The sequence below is a fragment of the Protopterus annectens genome, chromosome 14.part0 (genome assembly GCF_019279795.1).
Source record: "Protopterus annectens isolate FY-2018-M chromosome 14.part0, PAN1.0, whole genome shotgun sequence".
Classification (NCBI taxonomy): domain Eukaryota; kingdom Metazoa; phylum Chordata; order Ceratodontiformes; family Protopteridae; genus Protopterus; species Protopterus annectens.
In genome coordinates, this window is record NC_056748.1 from 474914906 (window position 1) to 474929905 (window position 15000).

General features: G+C 38.3%; 1 protein-coding gene across 1 annotated transcript in view; it reads right to left on the minus strand.

Moving 5' to 3' along the window:
- The window catches only part of ANKRD2 (ankyrin repeat domain 2), a 184996-nt gene that overhangs the window by 7554 nt on the left and 162442 nt on the right, over positions 1 to 15000 (minus strand). The window contains exons 6-7 of the mRNA XM_044055579.1: positions 5144 to 5242; positions 385 to 483 (exon numbers count right to left, since the gene is read on the minus strand). Coding sequence (XP_043911514.1) covers positions 385 to 483; positions 5144 to 5242 — 198 coding nt within the window. The remainder of the gene's footprint in view (positions 1 to 384; positions 484 to 5143; positions 5243 to 15000) is intronic.

The following is a 15000-nucleotide window of genomic DNA, read 5'->3' on the forward strand; positions in this document are numbered from 1 at the left end:
AAAACACACATGTAACTGTATTCCAGGTTCAAGTTCACAGTCTATGAGTTTAGCAGTCTCAGTACACCAATATACACTGGGCCACAAGTAATCAGGCTTGTATTTCTTACTGCAGTAATCCTGCTAAACGAATATGTTAAGATACAATGGTTATTTGTTTCACATATTCGACTACAATGGTACTGACACATCAGAAAATATACACTGACACACAGACAGAGAAACAGACATATACATTAACATGGAGATTAAAGCTGACTAAATACATTAACATAAATGATCGGTTGGGAGACAGTTACAACACATTCTCAATCATGAGTAGAAATAACAAAGACAGAAATGAGAAGAAAGGTTGCAGAGCAATCCAGGCTAACTTTTACTTACAGCATTTTTTACAAATATATTTGCCCCATGGAGAAGCAGGATTTTAGTAATTTTGTAACGATTGAGACGGACAGCATCATGAAGTGCAGTGTCTCCTTCCTAAAAGAAAGACATATTTGAGAAACAAGAGCATTATTATATCACTAAAATTTAATCATCTGTTTTCATTGCATCATTTTTTGTGTGTTTACATTACTTCTGCTTTTCATTCAAAGGGATTTTTTTCACATTCTACCATTATTTTGCAGGGGGTCTAGAAGCTCACATGTGCCCCATGTCTCAGTTTCTAGCCTTCCAAGCTCAATTCACTCTCTCTAGCTTTTCAGTTAAGACCTAAACAGTCACCACCCCTCTTGTACCTGTTTCTGTCAGAAGTTGTCAAGTAACCTAGACCTGTTCCTATGTAGAGATGAACTGACAGCAGCTCTCATGTTGAACTGATTCATAGGTAGTTACTGGACATGCAGTCCAGGAGACGATTAATGATCTTAACACAAACTCCCAGTTGCCCCAAAGCACTCATTGGTTAAGTGACCCGCTCATGGTCAAACAGTAGGCAAATGAAGGCTATGGGAGTAAGGTCCTGTACCACAGGAAGTAGCTGTTTAACATCTCATAGCCTTAATCACTTCTTAACTGATTTATCCCAAAATCAAGTGGTAGTAAACAGCTTGTGGTTTGTCCTTTTATAGAGACCCTTCACTTATACAACAGATCAGCTGATTCCCTCCTGCTGTTTTGTGTCATGCAGCCATGTCACAAGAGTGTACACACTCCTGTTGGTCCTCCTGGACAATTAATCTTTATCTGCATGACAGTTCAGTAAAAATATATGCACCCACACCTCTCAACCTGCAGACATTGAAAACCGGAACAAAGTCCCTTGAAAAATAGAATATCTAGCTAAAAATCTGGACATCTAATTAGCACAAAATTTGAATACCAAATAGCACATAACTCTTCCAACTTTCAGGAGGAATGTGGGAAACTACTCAAAAATGCATGCTTAAAAACAGAAGTGGCAAAATGAATATGTATAATCTGTAGACTTTAATGAACTATATTGCAAAAGTCTACCACACAAGGTAATTTATTTTTGCTTCAGAAAAAGGGAGTTGTAAGATGTGCATCCTCTTTTTTTAATTATTGTTGCCGCTAGTATGTTGAGCATGTGTGGTCATGTGTGGTTTTCTGTGTACTAAACAGCTTAAAAATTCACATGGGATGAGGAGGATTCAGAAAAGAGTGTAAATGGGTAAATCAATTGTGAAAATAAGACATACTTCCAAAAATAGGGATATCCTGAATCAGACCTGAAAATAGGAATACTCCTGCAAAATAGAGACAGTCAAGAGGTCTGTATTCCCTCTGCACTAAAGGCTAATAATTCAATGCATCTGGCCTTGTCCCTAGGAGAATTAAGTTGACCATTACCTGCTTGATCCCTCTCCCAGCTAACCCTCTGGCAAGTCCATTTGAAAACCTGGCTCATTGATGATGGTTAGTGTGACGCCCCTGCACTGGCCCAGTAATCAAGGAGCCTCAATCCTCACCACTGGCAACAGTGGGGAACATACACGTTGGGAGGATGACAAGTACACACACAGTAAAGTACAATTTCCCTTAAGAGTACACAGAGAACACAGTCTAGGGCTGGTTTCTCCCTCTTTCTCCAGATCCCCAGTAAGACTCCCCACTGGCACAGCTATAGGGTTTCGATCTCAGCTGAGTGGCCAAGCCAAAACCTCCAGCACCCTCTCTGTCCAACCAGTGCTTTATGTCCCTGCCCAAGTAGCTCACACACACACACACACACACACACACACGCACACGCACACGCACACACACACACACACACACACACACACACACACACACACACACACACACACACACACACACACACACACACACACACACACACACACACACACACACACACACTTTGAGATCTGATTGATATATAAATACAGATGCACACACCTGGGAAAGGCTGGCACAGGTTTATTAGCTATACCCCTTCTGCCCAGACTATAAGGATCTTTCCGACTGCCACCAGCCAACTTGTTATCAGCTACTTAAGGTCCTTAATAAAGGGTGTCTAGTCCTCCTGTGTAATGTTACTACTATCCAAATGGTAGTCTGACCAAGAGCAAGGCGATTTAGGAGTGGCCTGTACAGTGTGACCAAATAGATATGCAAGTGCTCTAAGAGCCTAAATATGTCTCACAAATGTCAGCCACAAAGATAGGTTTAAATATATTTAATAATAAATAAATAGTAAAAAACAAGACAATACTCAACAAGTAATCAGTTACATCAAAGTTCACAATCACAGGAAATATTTGAAACAGCATTACAGGACAGTCTGAAATAAATAAAGAAAACATTTTAAGCTATAGTTTACTATATTCCTATCTGAATCTAAAATAGTTTTACTATGCCCTAACAACTTACAGCAAGGCAAGTGCAGAAGGTGGTGATGGGTGGATGTTTCCAGGTCAAAGACAAAATACAAAATGCACAGTATCTCTCTGAGAGAGTTCTTAAATTAATATCAAATATTACTGCTGGGTTAGCTTAGATGACATCACTTTTTGTCACTTGACTTTTAGTTTCCAAGCTAAACCCCCTTTGTCAGAAACTAATAGAATTTAACACCTCTGTGTGAAAAATACATATCTCTCAGATGTCTGACGACCCTGGAAGTCATAAAACAATAAAGCACTTCTGTATCTCAAACCTAGTAATTACTTCTCTTCCAAGATAATACAAAAACTTCTAGCTCTAGACATTGTGTCTGCTACTGAACTGAAAATGAGAGATAACTTTTATAGCACAATCATAAAACAATTTAATTTCAACTTATTTTCTTGAAGTTTTGTAAGTTAATGTTCTATGTTCTAGTTTCTACTGTTAAAACATATACATTTACACAATTACAATAATTTATATACATTTCTGTTCTAAGCCAGCAGCTATGCTGTGATTATATTTTAGCTCAGTACTTTACACCTTTACACACATTTCTGTATGAATCATGTCAATATTCACAAATGACATAGAATTATTTATAAAATTCCAGATAGCTGGGCTGGCAGTAATTTTTTTTTGTGAGAGTTAGATATCCTACCTCTAAGACGGTGGGACAACCTGATTGTACAATATTTGTGATATTCTCAGCTTATTGTTAGCTATCTTCACCCCCCACCACCACCCCATTTGGTGCAGGTGCCCTGGAAATCTCTACTGTAAATGTTCTATGGATTAATTCACAAGTCAAGCTGAAAAGGTTAATGATGCATTTAGAAAACTACTAATATCAACAGATTACTAGGGTAAATCTAATTACCCAACATGAAACAGTTATGTACATCTTACTACATTTTTAATAGGGCCAACAGATGTGCCATCTAAGACAGAACACTTGTGAACATCTTGCCAGTCTATCACAAAGGTCAACAGATAAAGCAGCTGATATAATATGCTTTCAAACTTCCTCATAAAATTGTTTTCACCTGAATCAATAGACACATCATCCAACAATTCACTTGGAGTAACAGATACATTAACAACAATCTTCAGACTAGTAATCTGATATGAAACATTGGGTATACGTCTATCAACAACCATTTCTTTGACAGCTGATAGACTGAAGAAATGAAATTATGCTGAAACACATTTTAGTGACAAGAGAGTTTTCTCTTTTCTCCACTTTATGTGATTTCAAAGTAGGTATATATAATTTTGGGCAAGCTCCCCACACCTGGGGGTGCACAGTGGCTTTCTCTCCTGCAAAAAATGGTTTTGTAAATTGCTGAAAGGTGTTTCAGCATAATTTTTTGAACTATCAGCAGCTGAAGAAATGGCTGCTGATAGCTCAACATGTTAAGGGAAACACTAACAAGTTGAGGTCTGACAGCACAATTCTTGATTCAGAGATATGGTAATTTGCTACTAATGAGGTGTTTTGTGTTGCAGCTTTCCATTCTCTCTCTCTCTCTCTCTCTGTCTGAATTGGAGATTATTGCCATCATGGTAGTTGGCAGATATGCTTTGTTCATTTAGTACTAGCAGTGATAATATCTTTGAGTCCCTTGGGTAATTGTTTCCTGTTTCGAAATATAAAACAGGTGAAATAACAAAACAATCTCATACCATTTCATTTTCTTCTTCTTGGTGCACTTTTTCCTTTGACAGTGAGCTTCTCAAAATAAACAAGCATTGGTGGGTAAAGCAGTTAAGACAAAGCCATTTTAATAATGCAATGAACAGAACTCTGTCAAGGAGCACTTTGATCGTAAAAAAGTGTATTCTCTTTCCTCAAGGGTAGTAAACGTTTATAACTTTAGAGGTGAATGAACCAGTAGCAAATCAAATATTCATGGGGTATAGAAACAGTTCATCACAGGAAATGTGTTTTGATCATTACAGGACTTGCTAAGAAGCCAGAATGTTATAGCTGTAGTTTCTTAATACATGGAGTGGAGTAATAGTCCACTGCATGAACTGTGTTTTGATCATTAGAGCACATGCTAAGAAGCCACATTGTTATAGCTTTTGGCAGAAACTGCACTGTGAGATTACATCAGCCTCATTAAAAATAATTGTTTGATATCATTGTTGTCCATATAACAGATACTGTGATGGAATTTCCATGACCCATACCTCCTAACAGCAGAATATAAGTTCATTTGCGGAATGCATTCCTGCTTCCCACTATATCAGCCAGAAAATTAATGTAAATGCAGCTACTCACCCTGTCCCTTGCATTAATATCTATTCCACTGATAATCAGATGTTGCACGATGTCTGCCCTCCCTGTCCTGGTAGCTACATGAAGAGGCGTACTTAACAGCTAGTGACAGCAGGAAGCAAAACAGAGAGTGAATGTTACATTTTTTTTGTACTAAAAAATAAATTTAGTAACATCTTCATAGTTTAAATTAAACACATATCAATACAAATGCAATCCACTCTTATAACCCAGATGACTGCAACACAGTAATTACTAAACCCTAGACTGCTGCACCCTCCTCATAAACATATCTAGATCATTATGATATGTAACATTTAAATGTAATAATCCTATGTATAACATTGCATTATAACAATACATTTCAACTCACATTGATTACAGCATTCCAAAATTTATACTAATAAATGCCTGCTTGAAAAATATGATTGTTAAAAACACATCAGATGCAATACAAAAACTAGCCCACTTGCTTGGCATATATATATATATATATATCAGTCTAGAGCTCATTACCCATCTAGGAAAATATCAGTGTTTGCCACCTCGATGCAAACTGTCTAAACATGATCACTGTCATTACAAAGTATATAAATACTTATCCCATAATATACCAGCCTATTCCTTTAACATCTATTTCCACATAAAACTAATGATCCTTTAATATAGTCTTAAAAGAATATCTCAGTTAATTTAATCCTGAACAGCAGGAGGCTAATTAATACTTTTAAGCAGGAAAACACTTGCTTCCTGAGAACTTTTCTCCAAAATCCTGTACAGAAAATGCACTTCATTAGATTTATAATAACAGATAAATGATGTGAGTTACAAAATTGTAAAATATGGTTGTTCTTTGGCAGACATTGGGCTGCACACTGGTGTTAATATAAAGGTCTGTCTGTAGATGTTAATTTTATATTGCATGTTTGAAAAAAAAAAAACTACATTTTGTTTGCCAAATATGTAAAACCTTTTGTGTTAGATGGCAAGTATCAATGGCAACACTGTGTGTCTTAATAGTTCTTAAGCTGTAGGTCATATGACTTTTATGAAAATTAATGCAGTTATAAAAATAGAAGTAATAGTCATAATTGCTTTACCAAAAGTGCATCTATATGTCAGAATGTCTTCACATTGCCCACCATGTTTTGTCATTTTTGCAACCACCCACTGCTTGAATATATCACCCCCAACAAGCCAGTATCACACTCTGTTTTTGCATTATTGATGTAAACACGGAAATAGGTAATATTTTTCATAACATTTTACAAACACTCCTTAATAACTCTGGCTCTGGACATCCTGTGCTAACCATTTCATTCTGTATTCTTAGCAAAATATTATCTTCTTGTAGATGCCACATTACTGCTGTAGATTTATTTATGTACCTTTATTATTTATGTACCTTTACCAGGACTTCAGAAATTAAACTTTGGAAACACTGACAAGTGCACTTATTTCAGGAGTACATGGAAGTCTCCTGTAAAGAATATACCCTTACAGGATACACTGCAACTCTGCCTTCCTGTTGACTATAGATAGTATAGACAACTATATCACAAGAGGATCTCTTCATTTAAGTTTTTATTTACTTATTTATTTATTTTATTTTATTTTACATTTGTTGACCGGGCTAGTCTAGCTGGATACATGTCCATTTTCAGTAGAGACCCGGGGAGAAAAGCTCCAAGAAACATACAAAATTAATATAAAAGTCATAACAGATCAAACTAAAAAAAAACAGCTATTTTTACATAAAAAAACATTCGTTTTTAAAAAGTACAAAATACAATACTCATAGTGAGCATAACATGAGCAGTAAGCAGCAGAGGGTAATGTACAACAGAGGGTGCAATATACATATATACATACATTTTATTTGCAAAAACATGGTATATTGATTCTTTAAGGGTAAGATTATAAAGATGTAGAGTGATAATTAGTGTAAAGGAAAAAAGTTAGTCAGGGTTAGTACAGGAGCATAGACAGTGTGCATTGAGAAATAGTTTTAGATTCCTTTTAAAAAGTGAGAGAGAAGTCTGAGTTGTGAGTTTATATTATATTGCACATAGCACTGCACATCAATATAAGGCACAACTTTAGATAATGCAACTAGAATCAACTGCTCCAGCTTACAGGCACTCATTCATAGTGCCTGTCCTGTCCTGTTATCCACAGGTAGCAATCATGCTAAGCTCCCTATTCACCAAGACAGTCATCTGTTTTAAAAATATTGACTCTCCACTAAAACTTAACTTTTTAGACAGGTAAAACTTAAGTTACCTACTTTCACATCTAACTTCTGTAGTGCACACTGAATAGGATAAACCATTTTTTTTCATCTTACTATTAAGCATCCCTGTGACCAGCACTTGCTCTAAAATGTGCTGGAAAGCACTAGAAAGCCTTAAACTGATAAAATTACTCAACTTTCGTTGTTAATAAGGAGAAATTAATCGCAGGCACTAAAAAGCCTATAAATGAAAAGTACCTTGCTAAAGTAAGGGAAAACACTTCTTGTACTTTACAAAAAAAAAAAAAAAAACACCAAACCAGGCATGTCCAAGGGTCAGCTTCTGGTGATTTCTCCTGTCCACCTGGTGAATCTGGGCATACTGGGGCAATGCAGCAATTGCCTCATGTACACAGACAACCCTCTCTTCCTACCATCCAAGACTACAACCTGCAAGAGATGCATTTACATAGCCAAACTGGAAGCAAAGCTCTCTCCACCCAAGATTGTGCTAGACAGTCAAGAGGAGAAGGTTAACACCCGCACTATACCTCAAGCAACACATAGCCCTTCTAAACTCACACCACCAACACCCTCACATAGCAACACTAAAACCTCATATGTGAAGGCCCTTAACAGTAACCTGCCCAAGCAACAAGGACCTCTGAAGCTGAAATGCAAACAAACACCAGTCACAATCAAAGTGTCACATAGCTCACAACACCAGTGTGCCACCCAACAACAGCCCCTAAGGCAAGACAACGTACCCAACACTTTAGTCATAGGTGACTCTATAGTCAGGCACAATGATGTCCCACTCACCAGGCTGAACAAGGAGAAAATTACAGTCAGCTGCCTGTCAGGTGCCAGGATCCACCACATAATGCATGCACTCAAGTCACTCCACAACAAGTACAAATATGACTCTGTCATTGTCCATGTTGGAGTGAATGACTTGAGATGTGCCTCCCTGGACTACATGAAAAGAGACATGGAAGAGCTCTTGGATCATGTGGCACAGGCAGGTATGACCCTAGCCCTGAGTAGCATCCTGCCTTTGCCTAGAATGATACCATAGTATAAGGACAAAATGATTGACTTCAACAATTGGCTAAGCTTCTGGTGTCATTCAAAGGGGATCCAGTATCTGTCTGCCTGGGACGACATGACTGACAGACCACGATGTTTTGCCAGAGATGGTCTGCACCTGTCACCACTGGTATTCAGGTTACTGGCTAAGGCTCTTGCCACCCCTATAGTCCCTTTTTTAGGCAAAGTTCAAAGGACAAAACCACCACTGTAACAGGTATAAGCATGCAAAATCTGAAGGTACTGCTACTCAATGCTAGAAGACTAAACCTCAAAATACACTCTCTTGAGACACTCCTAAAAATGGAGAACATCGATATCTGTGCAGTAACTGAGACCTGATTCAAGGCTCTAGAGAGCACCCCTGCAATACCAGGCTACAACTCTTACCACACTTTTTGGCCACCAAACCAGGACCGAAACACTAAAGGTGGAGGAGTGTCCATATTCACCAAGGATATTCACACCACCAGGCTAGTTGCCCCACACAATGCGTCTGAAGTTCCACAGGTGCAACTAACACTAGGTAAGACTGCAATCCAAATTGTAGCTTGCTACAGATCCCCCACCATGCCCCAAGATTCTCACTACACCTTTGTAAACATACTGAAAAATATTAAGATACAACCAAACACCCTAATACTTGGTGATTTCAACAACCCTGCCATTAACTGGGAAAACTACTTGTGTACCAACACCTTTGCCCAACGGTTCTTGTAATTCATAAATTCCAATGCCCTGTATCAACTAATCCATAGTCCCACCAGGGGCTCCAATATCCTAGACCTGGTCATTACCAACATGGGAAATCGATGCTCCACACCTATGGTAACCCCCTCATTGGTCAGGTCTGACCATAAGCTAGTCAGCTAGTCACCCTTGACATCTACATCTCACCCCCCCCCCCCCCCCGTAAGGAAACTGCCATAAAAAAACTCTCCAAAGCCAACTTCATGCTTCAAGTCAGAAGTGACAAACTTCATGACACTCATGCAGAAGGAAACTGAAAGTTTGACTGCTGAATTCTACACTAAGGCACGGTATGAGCACATCTACTTGTGCATGAATCGTGCCATCCCAAATAGAACCAAAATGTTCTCCTCCAAAAAAAGGAAGCCAATCTGGTGGTCCCCTGCCATAAACAAACTTTACAACAAAAGGAAGAAACTGTTGCAGAAAAAGAGGAAAATCCCAGGATGCAACAAACTCCCTTACCAGCCTCAGTAAGAAGCTGAGATCCCTCATAAAATCCTCCAAAGCTAGTTACAAAAATAAAATTGCCAAAGATTCCAAAGACAACCACAAGACATTCTATAGCTATGTCACAAATCTAAATGGCAATGCTTAGATCTGTTCTGAGCTACAACAGAATAGCATTAAATATACTGATCCAAAGGATATTGCCAAAATCCTGGCAGATCGATTCAGTGCCAACTTCACCCCCCTCTCACCCCCTAAAGGGCCCATCTCAATACCGAAAGATTGTCAAATTCTGGTAATAACAGCCACACAGGTAAAAAATGCACTCTCCAAAGCTAAGAATACAGCATCCATGGGACAAGACAACATCCCAGGCTGTGTACTACATGAACTACAAAATGAAATGGCACCTCACCTAAGTGTCATGTTTAATCATAGCCTCACCTCAGGCTTCATGCCCACTGAGTGACGCACAGCTACAGTTATCCCACTCCACAAGGGGGGATCCACCTTGGATCCTGGGAACTACTGTCCCATCAGTCTGACGAGCCTGATCTGCAAGGCCATGGAATGTATTATCATGGGATTTATAAACAAAGCCATTGGCAACCTTCAAACACTGGACCCCACCCAGTTTGGGTTCGTGAAGGGCCAATCTTGTCTCCTGAACCTAATTTACTTCTTTGAATCAGTCTCCAGAGCTGTCGACAAGGGTAAGGCGGTCCACACAGCCTATCTGACCTCACCAAGCCTTTGACACCATCCCCCACTCTGGAATCATAGATAAACTTACTAAGCTAGGCATTAATCCCTACATCACTGGATGGGTTGCCAACTGGCTTACTGACAGAATCCACACTGTAAAAGTAGCCAACTCCAAATCCAGCTCCAGACAAGTGACAAGTGGAATACTTCCGGGTTCAGTCCTGGGACCGCTCTTGTTTGGCATCTACTTCTGTGAAGTATAGGCCAACACTTAGGGACTCTGGCTAACAAAGTTCGCAGATGACTGCAAACTGGGACCCATTATTGAATCCCCAAATGATGTGGATATTCTACAAAAGGGCCTTAGAGAAACAGATGCTTGGTGCCAGAGCCATGGGCTCAAGCTCACTGCCAAGAAATGTATAGTTATCCCCTTTGGGGGAAAAACATGTACCCATGAATTACCACAAAGTTGGCAGTACACTAAACACTGAAAGTGTGATAACAGACTTAGGGACACAGGTGGACAGTGGTCTCACCTTCGATAACCACATCGCTATAACAGTCCGGAAATCCTTCTGTGTGGCACACCTCATCACTAAGGGCTTTTCATCCAGAAAAAGGGAGGTCATTGTCCCACTGTACTCATCCCTCATTAGACCTACCAACACCCCATTTGGTATGTACCTCTCAAAATATCTGCAACAACTGGAAAGATAGCAGAAATACCTCACTAAAAGAATCACAGGCCTAAAGCAGATGCCCTATGCTGACTGTCTAAAAAACTCCAGCTATACTCTGTCGCATATCATCTACTCAGAGGCGATCTCTGCTTAACATACAAGGCCATGTCAAACCCAGAGGTGTTGGACATGCTACATTTAAAGAAATACCAATCCCTCAGAGCCACATGCTCCAGGGATCTAAACCTTGTCATCACAATGAACAAAACATGCTGGAGGAATAGGTTCCTGACCCAAAGACTTCCCAGACTCTGGAATAGACTGCCCATACATGTCAAGCAGAGCGCCTCCTTGGCCCTCTTCAAAAGGAACCTTGATGATTGGATGGGAGATAGGAAATTCACCTGGGGATCACGTCAGTTGCCCTGCTAGACAGGGGTCCAGGGAAGTAAATATTGTGGGAAGAAATAGTCAGGGAATTGTTATGGCTAGGCTTGTATAGGCCCTAGGGCCGATAGCCTAGGACCAACCTATGAACCTTTGACAGCATTAACAACAACAGCCCTAACTTTCATCATCAAATACTCACTTCACATAGCAACGCATTCTAAGTATGTACATGTAGACATCTAAGTAACTCAATTTATACACCATAACATGCTCAACCCAGTAAGAAAAACACTAAGATAAACACTATACTCACTAAAACAAAGTGCTGGTGTTAAATTGTTTATTACATACAACATATGACAATTCCATGCCTGTTGACTTGACCTATGATAATTACAATACATAACTACATATGCATCACTCTCATAGGTGATACTTCGTCATTTCTTAACAAAGACATTATAATCCCATTCACTTTCTACTTACACATATCCATCATGAATAAGACTAAAATACCTTATCTTTGATCATATTTGTGCGGCATCCTATCTTCTTTCGGGCCCCATTTAAAAAACCCATGCTACTAAACTCCTACAGGGAATTTGATTTTCCCAAACAACTGACTTATATTTCATAACAATTTTCATTAACTACTGGCTAAAAGGTTGCGTTTCATTCGATCCCTTAATGAAATATGGCACATCTTATTTTTCTCAACTACACACTCTTCAACCAACAAATATAAAATTAATAATTAAAATACTAACAATGGTGGTATATACAAAACAAAACAAAAACAAAGAAAGAAAGAAAAAAAGAAAACATTGTGGCACAGTTTGCAATGAAAGGTAAATAATCAGATCCTTTTTGTTCACTTTTGACCTGTGAAACAACCATCCAGAGTAAGCCAAATGGTTGCGATAATGTTTTCACATCTATTAAGTACTTCTAAGGAGTGGCAAGAATTTTTAAGTGTGTCTACTTAAAAGTGTACATGGCTAGGCCTCTTATGGTCCTTGTGATCACTTGCCTTTTATCGTTCCTCTGCTTCTATGTCCCTGCTTCATAACCAGATTTCTTTAAAGGAAAACTATTCCCTATATGCACCATTTCTTTTCTCCAGAGTATATTTCCCTCCCTAGAGAATGATCCCCATACTTGTACACATTAAAAAACGTAACTTAGCAGCAGCCCCCCCCCCCCGGCCTCTGTAGCATTTACATCCTAGTCAGCTTCCTTGGTGCATACCATATTGAGACTGAATGAAATATCATGATACTTCCTTTAGGAATTGGTCTCCTTTGCTCTTGTATCATTTTAGATTTCACATCTAAAGTTTTTTTTTTTGCTAAGGTAAACATAGATATATAGCAAGGTATCTGTAGTTTTCTTATGTCAAATACACTGAGATCACAAAACTATTCAGACTCAGAAATTCTCAACTTTTTGTATGGTCTTATACAGCTGCATTATTTCCCTTCCCTGAGGCTATACACATATTAAGCCTTTTGTAGCCTGAATGTGAATAAACCTGATAACCAATTAAAGCAACTTCACTAAATACCCAAGCTTTGCAAGCCAGGAAATATGACACTCTTGCTGACTCAAGGAAGAAAATAAGACTTGGAACTCAAAAAATATCACTTTTTAAAAAGATTATGCTATCTCAGTTATTAGTTTGTCCTTTTCAAAGAACTTTTCACAGATGGCATAACACACATGTAGGAAACAAATATATGTGCCACTGCAAAAAGGCACTGACATTTTACTAAGACTTCTTAAACTTGACAGTATTTCTCACTACTGCCATTCTATCTGAATGGGACTGTGATCTGACAAGACAGACTAGGGTACTGTTATTGCATCGGATGTGCCTTCATAATGCATTATTGGCAATAAGCAGTTTTCCAAGAAACAAGATCAGATGTCTGCACCATAAGGGCACTCAGAGTTAAAAATTAATAAAATTAGTAATAAGTAGTTATTTCACTTCTGGGAGGTTTTGATTATATAGAAATCAATTGTAAAATTAAAAAAATTATGTATTTTTTCCATTTATTGTCTGTAGTGGTCCTTTAAAGTAACCCATGTAGTTAAATGTTTTTAAAAGCACATTAACTCAAAGTGTCTTCAAAACATTTGTTCATTTTATACCATGTATCCAAAAAGAGACCACTTATCAGCCTCAGAATTAATTATATCTGTGGGTGCATGGCCACAGCACCCTGTATGGAGCTGTAGGGAAACTGCATGCGAAAATTGATTGCGTTGTACATGTGAGGAGGAGTAATTCTGCTTTTCTCTAACCTTTTCATATTATTTTGCATTTGTATATATGTGTCTTAACTACATGCTTTTGATCCCACTCTACTTCAAAGACATAACACCAATCTCAATGTTTTCATTGTTTGCTCTCTATACGATGACCAACACCCACTCTATGCTTGTACACCATACATATCTATTGTAGCAGTAGGATATATAATCCTCTTTACTACCTAGTTATTCAAAAGATTCTGTATTGCCCCACTTGGATACATAGCATTTTATAATGATCCACCTAGATGTTTATCTTTTGCACGGCCTAGCTGGTTACATGACCTTTTGTGCTTCCTACCTGCACATATAAACCTGCTTTTCTTGCTTCTTGTTGGCTTGTAAATAATTATTTGTGTTTCCCTGCCTACACACAGATGAATGCTTTGCTTCAAGTAATAAGCAAAGGTCTCTTTTCCTCTAATTTACATGCAGTCCTGTGACTAATAATTAATTATATCAATAACTTTGTTATTGCTGGCAGTAGCATTTGAAGCCAGCTATATACTAAATTCTTCTTTAATACTTCGACTTTCTTTCTGCCTTAATACACGTACACACCCACACAAATAAATATGTGTGTGTGTGTGTGTGTGTGTGTGTGTGTGTGTGTATATATATATATATATATATATATATATATATATATATATATATATATATATATATATATATATACTAATTCCAATAATTCAAAAAGCAGAAAGACCAAACAGGGCATCACAGAATTTAAAGCTAAATTTCTTCTGTATGAAAATCTGATACTCTGACCGCAAATATTAAACTAAACACAAATATAAAATAAGTGCCAGAACAATATATGAAAAGTAACAGTAAACACAATAAATAATAAAAGTATTTTTGAACCGTGTGCCACCTTTCAATTCTCACACCCTTTTACTTATGTATACTAACTCCACCATCATTCAACTGTGGGGAAGTCAGCAACTATATGAACTGCAGCTTATGGGTTTCAAAACACTGTATTGTCAGACCGCTTCACTGCTGAAGAGAAGAATAGATATCTTATTCAAAAAGGTCTGTGCTGTTTGCAGATATCTGCCAGCAGCAGGGTTCATGCAATTGCTGAATTCTCCATGGCTGCAAAGTTAGTGTATATAAGAAAGTGACTGTAGGGGGATACGGGGAGGGGGTTAGTGTGTGTGTGTGTGTGTGTGTGTGTGTGTGTGTGTGTGTGTGTGTGTGTGTGTGTGTGTGTGTGAGTGTGTGTGTGTGTGTGTGTG